Source organism: Anastrepha obliqua, chromosome 1 (assembly GCF_027943255.1).
Source record: "Anastrepha obliqua isolate idAnaObli1 chromosome 1, idAnaObli1_1.0, whole genome shotgun sequence".
Lineage (NCBI taxonomy): Eukaryota > Metazoa > Arthropoda > Insecta > Diptera > Tephritidae > Anastrepha > Anastrepha obliqua.
The window spans coordinates 153,914,576-153,928,282 of NC_072892.1; the positions used below are offsets into that span (position 1 = coordinate 153,914,576).

General features: G+C 38.3%; 1 protein-coding gene across 1 annotated transcript; it reads left to right on the forward strand.

Annotated features, from left to right (window-relative positions):
• Positions 1-4,109: 4,109 nt before the first annotated feature.
• On the forward strand, positions 4,110-13,493 carry LOC129237896 (probable protein phosphatase DDB_G0279461). The gene is made up of 2 exons (XM_054872874.1): positions 4,110-5,130; positions 12,889-13,493. The coding sequence occupies exons 1-2, from the start codon at positions 4,110-4,112 to the stop codon at positions 13,491-13,493; spliced, it is 1,626 nt and encodes a 541-aa protein (XP_054728849.1).
• Positions 13,494-13,707: the final 214 nt, after the last annotated feature.

The following is a 13,707-nucleotide window of genomic DNA, read 5'->3' on the forward strand; positions in this document are numbered from 1 at the left end:
CATGCACAAAAGTTTTAACGGCGCACATGTTTCGAAGCAAACGAATTTGTTTCCAATAGTAGGGAGAAATTTCGCCTTTTCATCAACTGCGTAATAAATGCTCCAATGGGAAATTAGGCCAGCTAGAAATGCAAGTACTTAATTTTAATATATCTATCAAAAATTGACATCGTGAGCTTTGGTAAATTTAAATCATCTGCCGTAGCCGAAAGGGTTTGTGCGTGGCTACCATTAGGGAGTGCGCAAGTTCGGATGTCCGTGTATGAAACAGTAACATTATAGAAAAACCTCCGAGCGTATTTCGGTTATGAAAATGCTCTTCATAAAAAAATCATTTTCCCGTCGGAATCGTCTGCAATTGTAGGTCGCTCCATTTGCGGAACAACATCAAGACGCACACCACAAATAGGAGGAGGAGCTCAGCCAAACACCGCCAACGCCTTTGTTAGAAGGATAGTTATTAGGCGGCATGATGGTAAATCCATAATTGTTTTTGTGTTTAATAAATAAAACTATGTACCTACATACATATGTACATTTAGTTGAAATATATAATAATTTTGTTCGTTACTGTATGGACTCGAGGTCCATGGAATAGGAATTCGAGTTATGTAATGAGAAAGTAAGTCAGCTGGAACTATATCAGGTGTACGACGTGTTTGGTGGATGTACGATGATAGCTGATGGGTTTCTGGCTGAAAATAGTTTCACGATGGTGACCTTGTGAAACAGTGTCTTATGGTGGTGTAAATTCCATAACAAATATATAATATTTACTGTATGTCCTTCGTTGATTTTTTTGTTTTGAAGAACTTGGTCTATACACAGTCTAGCACTGCTCTGTCAGGTGTCAAAATAATTGTGTTAAAATTTAATTTTTTTTAAGAATGAGCTGTTAACCCCTTGCCTTATGAATCGAGCGACGATTGTCTGTGCCAATTTCGATGAAAGCTTTTCTCGTGCGTAAGTCTCGTATTTGATCCGAGACTCTCATTTTAGGCACGGAAGTAGAAACACGTCTCCCACACGTTGTCTTAAGCCCAAGGGCTAATAATAACTTTTGACTTACTTGTGACTATTAGACACTAACGCAACCAGTGATGGTCATATAAACCATTCAAAATATCATACATATCTAAGGAGTTATGTTTAATATATAAGTAGTAAAATAATTTCTATTTAAAAATAATAGACTTCATTAATCAAATTGTAAAAGAAAAATTGTCACAAATTTTATCAATTTCAAAACGCAATCTGATTTTTATTCAGTAATCTTTTTTTCTTCACCGCTGACGCGATTTTAGCCTAGTTTAACAAAGAGCGCTAGTCTTTTCTTTCTCGTGCTAACCGGTACCAGTTGAAAACACCCAGTGAAGTCAAGTCTATCTCCACCTGGTCCAACGAGAGGAGGCCTTCCTCTTCCTCTGCTACCACCAGATGGTACCACATCGAATATTGTACTTTCCGAGCCGGAGCGTTTGTTGCAATTCGGACGACATGACCCAGCCAACGAAGCCGTTGGATCTTTATGTAGCTAACAAAGTCTAAACGATCGATAGTTCAAATCCTAAACCACCTGCATATAGTCTAATGTATTTTCTGCTATGACTATAGCAGATTCCTTTTTCAGCAAATTGGACTTTAGCACGATAAATGTCATTCACACTCGTCTGCAGCGGTTGTTCTTCAACTGAATTGGAGAGTGTTTCAGTATTATTGTAAGCATATTTGACGCTTTTAAGAACACTCTAACTATCATTGCAGCCTAGGAAGCCGATAGCACACCGATAACACATGGTCTCACACATAACGCAAAGTCATTGAAAAATACTAGGTTGTTCAATAAGTTTTGCGGATCGATGAGAGAGGGATTGCTACTAGCCAAATTTTTTTTTGTTATGTTGGTACACTAGTCATATGAAAGAATATGAAGTTTAATTTCAATATGTCAATTCATAATTTGTTGCAAGCCATTTAGTATTACAGTGATTTTCTACAATGGAAAAAATCAGTTGTCGTGCAGTGATTGAATTTTTATTTTTGCTGAAAGTGTGTAAGGACTTTTCGCTATCAATTAGTACAGAAGAAAGATGGGTTGCTGAATTTAAACGTGCTCGTACAAGGCTTGAAGACGATCCTCATCCAGGATGTCCAAAAACAGCAACTGCAACAACACCATAAATCCTAGAAAAAATACAGAATATCGCATTGGAAAGTCGTTTCGTGACACAAAGAGTTTCAGTAGAAGCACTAGGCATCTTTTTGGGCAGCTTAAGAAAGACTGAAGTATTGGGTTTCAGAAAGCTTTGTACACAAATGGTGCCGCATTCGCCAACAATGGAACAAAACACATACGAATGCTATCGACTCTCTCAGCAACATTTAGAGAGTTTTTGAATAGATAAAGTGGATTTTTTACATCGATTCATCACTATGGATGAGACTTGAGTCTATGAGGACATGATCCTAAATCAAAACAAGAGGCTAAAACGTGGTGTGGACCTGATTATTCGGCTACGAAACAAGTTCGTGCCCCGGAGTCCAGAAATCGGCCAAGAAGGGGGTAGCATCAGTTTTTTGGGATGCTAAAGGAATTTTGTTTGTAGATTACTATCAAACTGATAAAACAATAAATTCTGAATATTATTTTGATCTTTAAGACCAGCTCTAGAAAAAAAATTCATGAAAAAAGAACCAGTTTGCAAACGAAAAAAATTATTTTTCATGAGAGCAATGCACCGTCTCACAGGAACATTTTGACAATAGTTACAATATATGAATCAAAATTCTAATAGTTGGAGCATCGACCGAATTTACCAGATTTGATCTCTAGCGACTGCCATCTGTTTCCAGACGCCAGGGGTCAAATCCAAATCCAAACTGCGTGGAAAGCGTTTTTCATCAAATGATGAGGTCATAACAGCTGCGGAGGCGTATTTCCGAATTCTCACTCCAGGGATGGAACTCATAAATTTAAATCTCGTTGGAATAAATGCATTAATGTTCAGGGAGACTGTTCTGAATAATAACGCGTAGTTCAAACCATAAAATTGTGTTTTTCTTAATGAACCGCAAACCTTATTGAACAACCTAGTAGTGATCCGACATGACATGCCTAGAATATACACGAAATTATTTTCCGCAGATGTTTCTCACTTCAATTTATGAATACCCACAACGTAGTGGAATAAAATCATTGGAGAAAAGAACTTTCAAGCCAATAAAATTCATCTCTTTTGCAGGACGGCCGAGCCCAATTAATGACCGCTTCGCTAAGCTCGATTGACCCATTTATGGCTATGAACCAAATACAAATACGATTGCGTGCGTACGATCAGAAAAAAAACAACAATAAATTATATTGTGAATCGAGGTGGTAACTGGCCGCTTGATGGAGTACGAAAGATACAAATACTAAATTAGGTTTTCGATCATTACTATTTTTTCTATTTATATTTATATCACATTACTGGTTTTCTTGTTTTATTTTTATTTTGTATTCTTTTTTATTTCTTAAGTCTTCTTTTTTTATTATTAGTTTTTTTTTTTCTTTTTGTGCGCTGCGATGCGTTGCGGCTGGGCGGTGAGTGGCAATGTTTATTTTGATACGCATCTTCAGTTTGTTCGAACCCTGAAGCCTTTCTCTTTATAGTCAAAGTGTTGATGTTATTGCTTAGGAGGTTTTAAGGTCAGTCTATAATTTAATGAATTTCTATTTTTGTTTTCATTTCTCACTGTGCGATATAGTTGGTGATGACCAGCACTCACCGCAACATTCGAATAGAAGTCAACCAAACCGACTTGCCCACAACAAACAACACAAACTTAATTATAAATGTAATAAAATGAAAAGCATCTTCAGGGCATGTGGCGGCAAGTTGATAAAATGTCGAGCAAACCGCCAGCTTGGTTTAATTGCGAAACAACTCTGAACGAGCGATGATGAACTGCGTCGGTGTTAAATTGTCAAACAACTGCAACGGTTAGTGAAAACCCGAGAGTGTAGAAAAAACCAATTAATTTAGTTCAGTGTGTGTTACTTCATAATTAATTTAGCTTAGAAATAAAATAAGAATAGAACAAACAAAAAAAAACAAAAAATGTGCAACATGTTGCTGCTTACGTTTATTTGGCTTGCACCACACATCTGCTTGCAGGCCCAAGCGAATTCACACTACAATAAATTTAAATCAATCACCAAGGCACCAACTGCTGCAACTTACACTCCCTCCTACTCCATCTCTGCCGGCTTATTGCCAGCCGGCACTCACCTAACCGCAGCGACAGCATACGCAAGCGAGCAGGTAGCATGGCCGCCCACATTAACGCACAACAATTGGTTTATCCTGCAGGCAACTGCCAAAGCTGCGGTTGCTGCCGATTCTGCAGAAATAGGCGCTGATATGGCTAATCAACCACAGCAACGCTTTACTGAGGCAGAAGCAAGGGCTGGGCGCGAGCAAACAGCGCACAGTCTAACGCGCAACAACTATGCTGCACATATTAAACAGCAACAACAACAACAGCAACAACTTCCGGTAAAGTATTACGCTTACAATAATAGCAACAGCGGAAATTACGGTTCGTCGGCACAGGATGTGCGCATTGTCGAACCTTATGCTTTGGCGTTCAACAATCAGCGCCGCCAGCTGATGGCTGTAGACGAGCAGGACCATAGGCGTGTGCTGCGCAGCAAAGTCAACACCGACAGAGCTGTCAATAATGCCGGGTATGTCAACACCAAAAGCAATAATCACAACAACGATGACAATAACAAAAGTCAGAGTAAACACAATCAGGACAGCAAGAATGCAAATATCGCACAAAGCAACGCAAACAATGCCAGCAATATTGTTTCACAGCCACAATTCCCGGCATTGTTTGACTGGAAGGATATTGCACACGACAGCTACCGTTATAGCAGTGGCGATGGCAATAACAACGATAACAGTAATGAAAACCTTGTTGATGTTGATGCTGATGATGATGATGATAACGAGAGGGCGGAGATAGGCAGTGTGGAGGAGGCACAGCTCGACGAAGTAGTCATGCCATTGGCAAGGGTTTTGGACAAAATAAAGCAATTTTGTGATATTTGGAAGCAAATCATCAGCGGGGGAAATGAGCCAGGTAATTCTTTGAAATGCACAGAATTGAATACATACGAGGTGTGACAATTAAGTAACAAGACATAGACAGACATACATTTTGTCATAAAAGTACCGGGAATTAATTCAATACAACGCAAAATAATTGTTTAGTCATAAATATGTATTTTGTCGCCTTCAAATAGGCTCCATTCGAAGCAATACACCAACGTCAAAAGCCAACGATTAGTCCAGTCATCAAAGCAGCTATTAAACACGTTTGAAGAGATCTTCTTCAGCTCCTTAAGCGAATTCTCCTTAATGGCCTCTATCGACTCACAGCGATGTCCGCGGAGTGGCACTTTAAATTTTTGGAAAAAGAAAAAGTCACAAGGGGCTAAATCCGGTAAATTCGATAGTTGTTCGACGATATTTGTGGAACTTTTCGTCAAAAGTGTTCACAATATGACCCTTGTGAGACGGTGCGTTCTCATGGTGCTAGATCCATGAGTTTTCTTTCCACAAATCGGGCCATATCCTAAGCACATTCTCTCTCAAACGTCGCATAACTTCCAAATAATATTCTTTATTTACCGTAGAACCATTTGGAATGAATTCCGAGTGCACAACACCAGGGTAATCAAAGAAAACGAGTATCACGACCTTCACTTTTGACCTACTTTGACGTGGTTTTTTGGGTTTCGGCTCATTTGGATAGCGCCATTCAGCCGCCTGTTGACCGGTTTGTGTGTCAAACTCATGTTTCTCACGTTTCATCACCTGTTTAGAAGCGCTGGATAAACTTTGGGTCCGAATTCACTTGCTCAAGCTTGTCTTCAGCCACCTTCTTGGCATGCATTTTTTGAAAGAAATGCAACTCTCTTGGAACGAGTTGAGCAGCCACGCGTCTCATGCCCAATTGATGGTGTAAAATGTTGCGAATTGATTCGTGGGACACACTAAGGTCACGAGCTACCTCCCTCAAACTTAAATGATGGTTTTTTACCACCATTTCCTTGACTTTGTGTACGTTTTCATCCGCCGAAGACGTTGATGGGCGAACAGACTCGTAGACCCGTGTTTTTGATAGAGCACACTCGCCATAGACTTTCTGCAACATTTTGAACGGTTCGGCACACGAAATCTGGTTAAAAACACAAAATGTAAGACAAATTCTTTGTTCGATATTTTTATCTATAGTGAAAATCGCAGGGCACACCTGCGGTTGACTGATATAATTAAATGCCAAAAACAAACTAATTGACAGAAACTCTGCCAAACTCTGCGACACTATTGTGGACAGTTTTACCGATATTCCTGAAAAACAAAATGTTGACCCATATGTAACGCGCGCTTTTTAAATGAACAATTACCGATATTTTTTGACAGAATGTATTTTATATTGACTCGATATATATTACATACTCGTATTTATATGTATATATCGGGTGTTTTTTAAGAGCTTGAGAACTTAATATGATACTACAAAACAGAAATATTTTTCAAATGAATTTTTTTTGTATTGCAATCAGAAAGATAATTTCATGGCAATTATTGTTTGAATATAATATTCAGCATATATTCGCCGCGGCTACGAGTTGCGTGGTTTTGTATGGCAAGTTGCGCCATGCTGTTGGTACTAAATGTCGTCGATGCTTCGATGTTTAGCTGTTTCCAAAAATTAAGGAGCAGCGGCAAAAATGCGCTAAAAGAAAAACTGTCTTTAAAAGGGATAACAATAGAAATAAATTTAAAAAATGTATATATGGTTTATTAGTACTTAAACTTTATAAATAAATTTATTTCAATTTTTCTTTACAAAAATTAGTATATAAAAAATTACGTGACCCTAAGTAGAATGAAAAAAATTGCTCCACGTTCTGCATAATTTCTCCTTGAAATGTTGATAGATCTGAAAAACTTGTAAATCTTGTAAAATACAGTTGTAGTTATAGAGTATCGAGCCGGATTTTTTAAATTTGAAAAATTTTGCAATTTAGGGCCTTTTAAAAGAAAGTATGCGTTTTACGTCGGAAATGTCACACTTTAATTATGTTTATAAAATTTTTTAATAAAAATATCAAAAATCCGGCTCGACAGACTATAGAAAAAACACTTTTGAATATATGAAAGAAAAACCGCATCAAAAAATAATAAAAACTGTATGAGTTATGCAGACCGTGCCGGAAAAAGCAGTTTCGAGAAAAACGAGTTTAAACTTTCAACTGCCTCAAACGAAGGACAGCTACATGTGTGCATCAAACTCTCGTCGGGCAGTTACATTTTCTGCCATAACTTCGTATATATGTGGAATTTTTACAATCGACTTCCACAGTCTCACTTCCTAAAACTATAAAGAATAATAATCTGTAAAAAACAAAATCTATTTTTTGAAAATTCTGGATGTACGTAATACCTTAAGTCAGCATGGCTCGATATCACTACCCATTCACCGCAACAGCCATTCGTCATTTCGAAAGATGAGGGCGCAACACAATGGGAATTTTTCGTCACACTTTGTTAAAAATTCTAGAGTAGGCAATTTTTACCAATGTTTATATATTTTTTCTTAAAATGCTAGTAAATGGTTTCAGAAGAGATTATCTGGGCCAGAATTTAAATTTTTTTTTAATATCAAAACACACCCTTAAAAAGTGGTATTCTTATGAAAAATTCAAAAAACAGAAATTATATGACTTCAAATTCGGTTTGCCATTTTTTTATTATAGTTCTAATCAACGGTAATACACCACAGCAAGTACACAAATTTCCAATCGCACTTATTGGGTAAAATCTGTCCATAAATACCTACATACTTGAAAACTATTTTTTTTTTCAGGGACAAACTTCGAATTTTCAAAGTAAAAATTAAAAAAAAAAAATTGATATATACGTTTTTGAGGCTGCTGAATCAGAATTCGTTATCCGTTTGTCATTGAAAGGTCAAATATTCTGCTGTCGAACCGTAGTATCGATATCGATAGTTCTAATATCGTTCAAATCAACATCCGATACAACCACCTCATATTAAATGTAACAGAAAGTGGAGATTTCCTGCAATATCGACTTCGATTTTGCTTAATGCGCTAAATGCATGCTTAGACTGATGAAAATGGGCTTAAAAAATTAAAAAAAAAAAAAAAATTCGCAGAAGTTATGAAGGTGGCTAAAATCAAAAAAGGCCTTAACCAGAGATAGCTTCCGAACACTCGTTCGGGAGTGAGCTAACGTGAGAATGCGAAGCATCCCAGGATAGCTGGTTGTGCGCTGGGTTTGGGACCCGTCACTTAAAAAGCTCCCCCCAATGAAAGCATCTACAAAGCCTAGGGCACTAAAATCATTTGTAAGCCAAAATTTTCTGATCCGATTAATATACATAAATGGAGTATCATTGAAAAGGTAATAAGTCAAGCAATTTTCCGCTTTGAGTATCTTGATCATTTTCTTCACAAAGTATTTTTTAAAAGTTTCTGCTTTTTAATTTTAAAAATTTTCGCCCACATTCTCAAAACTTTTTTGATTGATTTAAAGAAGCCCAAAGGCAAAAATTACCCTTTAATTAATATATTTTACAATATGAAATCTCAGCGGCTTCAGAAGTTATGACTGTTTGATGATGTACTATCAAAGCAACATAAAAGAAGAAAAATCATTCCAGTTTAAGCAAAATAATTGCGAGTGATTATCTAGAGACGTGTTAAGTCATGTCGTCCAAATACGCGCCAGCTGTAAAAGTATGTGATGCAGTACCTACAGGTGGTAGCAGAGAAAGAGGAAGTCCTCCTTTACGTTAGCAAAATCTGGTTGCGAAGGGATTGGCTTCAGCTGATATATCCCACTGGCCCCGAATAGCACGAGGAAGAAACGACTGGCGCGCTATTTTAAACTCGGCTAAAATAGCTAAACCGGTTATCGCGTTTATTAAGATGAAGAAGAAGACCTCCCCAAGAAAATTAAACTCTTTATAGATTTGATATGAGAATTTGTTTTTATTCCTTTATTATTCCACTTGGGATCATAGGGTTTCAATAAAACATTTAAATCTTTTTACTTTAATTGCTGTTCTCTTTACGACATCCCACATTTCGCTAACAGCTTCTAGTTCACGAAGATTAGAACACCTCCAAATATTTCGTGGACGACCGGGTCAACTGTGTTCTTGTGGATTCCATTCTAATGGTGTTCTACTAATGCTTTCCCTGTTCTTTCTGAGAGTTTGTCCCATCCATCTCCATTTACAACCTCTCATCACCTTTTGGATTGAATCTTGCTCGGTGATCTGCCGTATTTCGGATAGCGGCCAAACAACTTTACATATAATCCGAAGGCATTTATTTGTGAAGCTTTGTAAATATGTGATGTGAGAGTTAGGATAGATTTATTTTCAAATGTTGTCATCTAAAAGTAGAGGCGGTGAGATTTAATTGGAAATTGAGTGCTTATTTGCTTGCGTTTGAACTAAAAACTCTTTCTTTTATGTATGGATATTTTTTCCTTGATAAAATTGGAAAGATCGGAAGTTTATTTAGTTAGCAATAGACTTAATTCCTCCCGTATGCATCGTGAAACAACAACAACAAGAGTAGTACCTTAATTTAATAGGGTTAGTTTACGATGGTTGCCATTGTCCATAAGAATATAGAGCGGGCCACTTAAACCTAAAGGCCTATTTTAATACCACTAGTTTGGACTGAAGTTGACTGTCAGCGTAAATAGGCATAGGCTGTGCTGCAACAGACGAGTTCCTGACCCACAAAAAGTCTCCTTTATAGCTATCAACTCAGCCTGAAAGACGCTGCAGAGGTGTAACACCATTAATTTAGAAATAAATGATAGAGAGGATAGAGATGTGGTGTGGATGATGATGGAAAGTTTGGGTTATAAAAAGCCGAAAAGTAAGAAAGCCGAAAAATAACCAATCCAGCTCAGTGCCCTTCGTGTCGCTTATTCTTTCACAGCTTCAATGGGTTCAAATATTCTTCCTTTTAATACAGATTTCCTCTTAAGAGACAAAATAAAAGCCACACAACGCAATATTCCACAAAAAAGTCAATAGCCTCAATCTAGAATGGTGGGATTCACTATAAGTCTTGTAAGACGCAATGCGGTATGATACGGCACTTTATGTTGATTTATTGTTATAGTTAACAATTTCGAAACATTTTGGAAAAATAAAAATAAACACTAATCCGAACGAAGATTGATTTATTTGCCGAAGCGAAAAGGTATTCGAAGAAGAAGGTTTCACTCTGAGCAACTTCTTTTGCAAGCAATTGGTCCACACGTAGATGTCTAGTATTATAGCATAGGTGAAAAAAGGAACAGCGATTATTCATGAAGTATAAAAGATACATATTTAAATTTTTTTTTTCATGAAAGTATGTAAAGGGTGTTTTTTTAGAGGTTCGGTTTTCAAGATGAAATAAAACGTATATAATTTAATGTTATGGCCAAGAATTTAGCTTTATTATAAAGATAAGGGTTTGCCATTATGTTTTAAAAATGATTTTGGGCAAGTGGCCGTCGCGGCTGGCTCGAATAAATTCCAGCCGAGAGGCCCAATTTTCGCCCACTTTTTGCAGCAATTGGGGCCGTATGTCAGCAATAACGTGCCGAATATTCTCTTCCAAGACGTCAATCGTCTCGGGCTTATCTGCGTAGACAAGCGACTTCACATAGCCCCACAAGAAATAGTCCAGCGGGTTATATCGCACGATCTTGGAGGCCACGCCACAGATCCACGGCGCGAGATAATGCGCTCACCAAAAGTTTCCTTCAATAAATCGATTGTTGCGTTGGCTGTATGGCATGTAGCGCCGTCTTGTTGGAACCAAAGGTCGTCCACATCAACATCGTCCAATTCAGGCACGAAAAAGTCATTAATCATGGCTCTATAGCGCTCTCCATTGACTGTAACATTATGGCCGGCTTCATTTTTAAAGAAATATGGACCAATGATTCCCTCTGTCCATAGAGCACACCAAACAGTGACTTTTTGAGGATGTAACGGCGTCTCAGCAATGGCTTGTGGATTATGTTCACTCCAAATGCGACAATTTTGCTTATTGACATACCCATTCAACCAAAAGTGAGCTTCATCGCTGAACAAAATTTTCTTGTGATGCGTCGCGCGAACCGAACCATTATTTTCGTAATAAATTTGCACGATTTGCAAACGTTGTTCAGGTGTAAGTCTATTCATTATGAAATGGCAAACCAAACTGAGCATAAATCAAGTGACAACTGTCAAAAAGACCATCTACGAAAAAAGTAGTGCCAACTTGAAAACCTAACCTCTAAAAAAACACCCTTTATAAAACTACGAGTCGCAATTACTCAATAAGCCGTGTAGTCTCCATCATTGTCGAGTATAGCATGGCATCTTCTCGGCATGCTTTGAACCAGCTTTTTTGCGTAGCTCGTCGACAAACAGGACTAGATTTTGTGAACTTGACGCACAAGTTGCTTTAAATCATGGACTGGCCTTCCGGCAAGATGCCATTTCATAGTTTCCCACACATTTTCAATGGGGTTGGCGTTTGGGGACTGGGAAGGCCAGTCCAATACTGCGACGATTTTTCTTGTATTGTTGTTTCTCAATGTGTTTTTCTGAGAGCAGTGGTTTTGATGATGTGGGACGGTAGGATATATTCGCCTCCTTCAGTCGTCGATCACATCTATTCCCTTTTTAGCAAGAATTGTGTGTGCTTGGCGTAGTCGCAAAGAATAGTCCCGCTTAAAAAGTTGGATCATCACTTTATCCCGTGTTTTTGGTCGTCACTGAATTCACGTCACTGGATTCACGCCGCGCTCGGAAAAATCATCAAAATTGTTTTACATTTTATAACGCTGATTCCACATCACAACAAATTTGTTTGGTTTTTTAATTACTTTTGCAGCCGCGGCGTAAGATAACTTTAGCCCTTTTGAATGCGTGCATAAAAATACCGCCTCAAAACGCTTTGCGTACTTCTCACTAATTTTTGTTTGGTTGCGTTTACGGGAAAGTTTCAACCGACTCTAACCTGAGTTAGCACTTGAGTGGGACTATTATTCAGCAAAAAGTAGAACAAAATATATCTTGAAATTACAAGAAAAAAAGCCGGTTCTTCTCTTCTGACACAGACTGTATTTCTATAGTAATATCAGTCTCGATATTTATTTTCCACACCTTGTATTTTTTTGTTTTTATTTGCTTCCTTGGATGCACAATTGTCTTATGATAACCTCTTTGAAGACAAAGCTTTGGATTCGCCTAACAAGGTATGACGTCTTTGGCGTTTCATGTCGTCAGTGGATATCAAACCCAGGTCACACCAATTGCCGACTGCCATGCCATGCATAAGCCCGCTAAATATGTAACTGGCGGCTACATCCTTTGTCTGGTGTTTAGTCGAACTTTTTCTCCAATCTTTAACTGTTGGACCAATGAAGTGACTTATGATAAAGTTTTTCATGAGAAAAATAAGAAATATTCTGTCATTAAATGTTTCGTGTTCACAGTAGATTTCGAATCCGTGGCCTACCGATTGACAGTCACGCCATTCAAGGGGTTAGGGCAGCCATCTGTCCCAACACATTTACATTACTCACAGAACTTGGCACTACACCCGCATGCAACCCATTCTAATTTCGCTTACTCCACATTCAAGTCATTTAATCCACAGTAGTTAACTGCCTTGACTAATTAACTGCTAAACTAATACTATGCATATTTAATTAAACCTACCCCGCAACGTCATAAAAGTTGGTTACTAATTTAAAACTTTTCTCAAACTCAACTTATTAACTATATTAGCAGACTTAGCAAGCAACAGCAGCCACAGTATTGCCGATGGCGGCGAAACTTTCGAGCAGGCAGCATCCGCAACAACAGTGCACGCAACAAATCCAGACACAACCATTCCGGCTGGTGACACAACCGCACAGCTGCTGGCGGCTGAAGTTCAAGGTCGGCGGAGCGCACCCACCGTTAAAGCTGACACTGCACATTCAATCATGCAACAATCCCGAACAGCTGCTCCAGTGGCATTATTATGGCCAACAGCGCCACGGTCAACTGCGGTTACAGCATCACCAACAACAACTACAACAAGATTTACTACAAAAAATCCAGCATCAGCCACCGCCACAGCCAAAGTCATAGCAAAATCATTAACATCAACTGCGTTGGTCATTGGACGCGGGAAAAAGTGGAAAAAGAAACTGAAAAAATTAATATTGCCATTGTTGTTGGCATATAAGTTGAAATTCATGGCATTAGTGCCGTTGTTAATTGGTGGCCTAACACTGCTTGTCGGCAGTACCGGCCTGGCCGGATTCTTCTTCGCGCTCTTTTTGACAGTGATGAGTTTAAAGAGTGGCGGCAACGCCAACAAATCGATTATTATCAAGAAAGATTGGTGAATATGCACAGCTTGGTAACAAATTTGAGGTTAATCGGGGCAATGAGCGCAGACAAGCGATTAGTTAATCGCGTTTTTGGGTTCACATCCACGGTCGGCTCTTTCCAACTTAATAAGTGGGTAAAAGTAAAAGAAATTGCACAACTGGACATTTGCGATTTTGTAATTTAGGAAGTGTTGATTACTACATACGCACACACACACACACATGCATA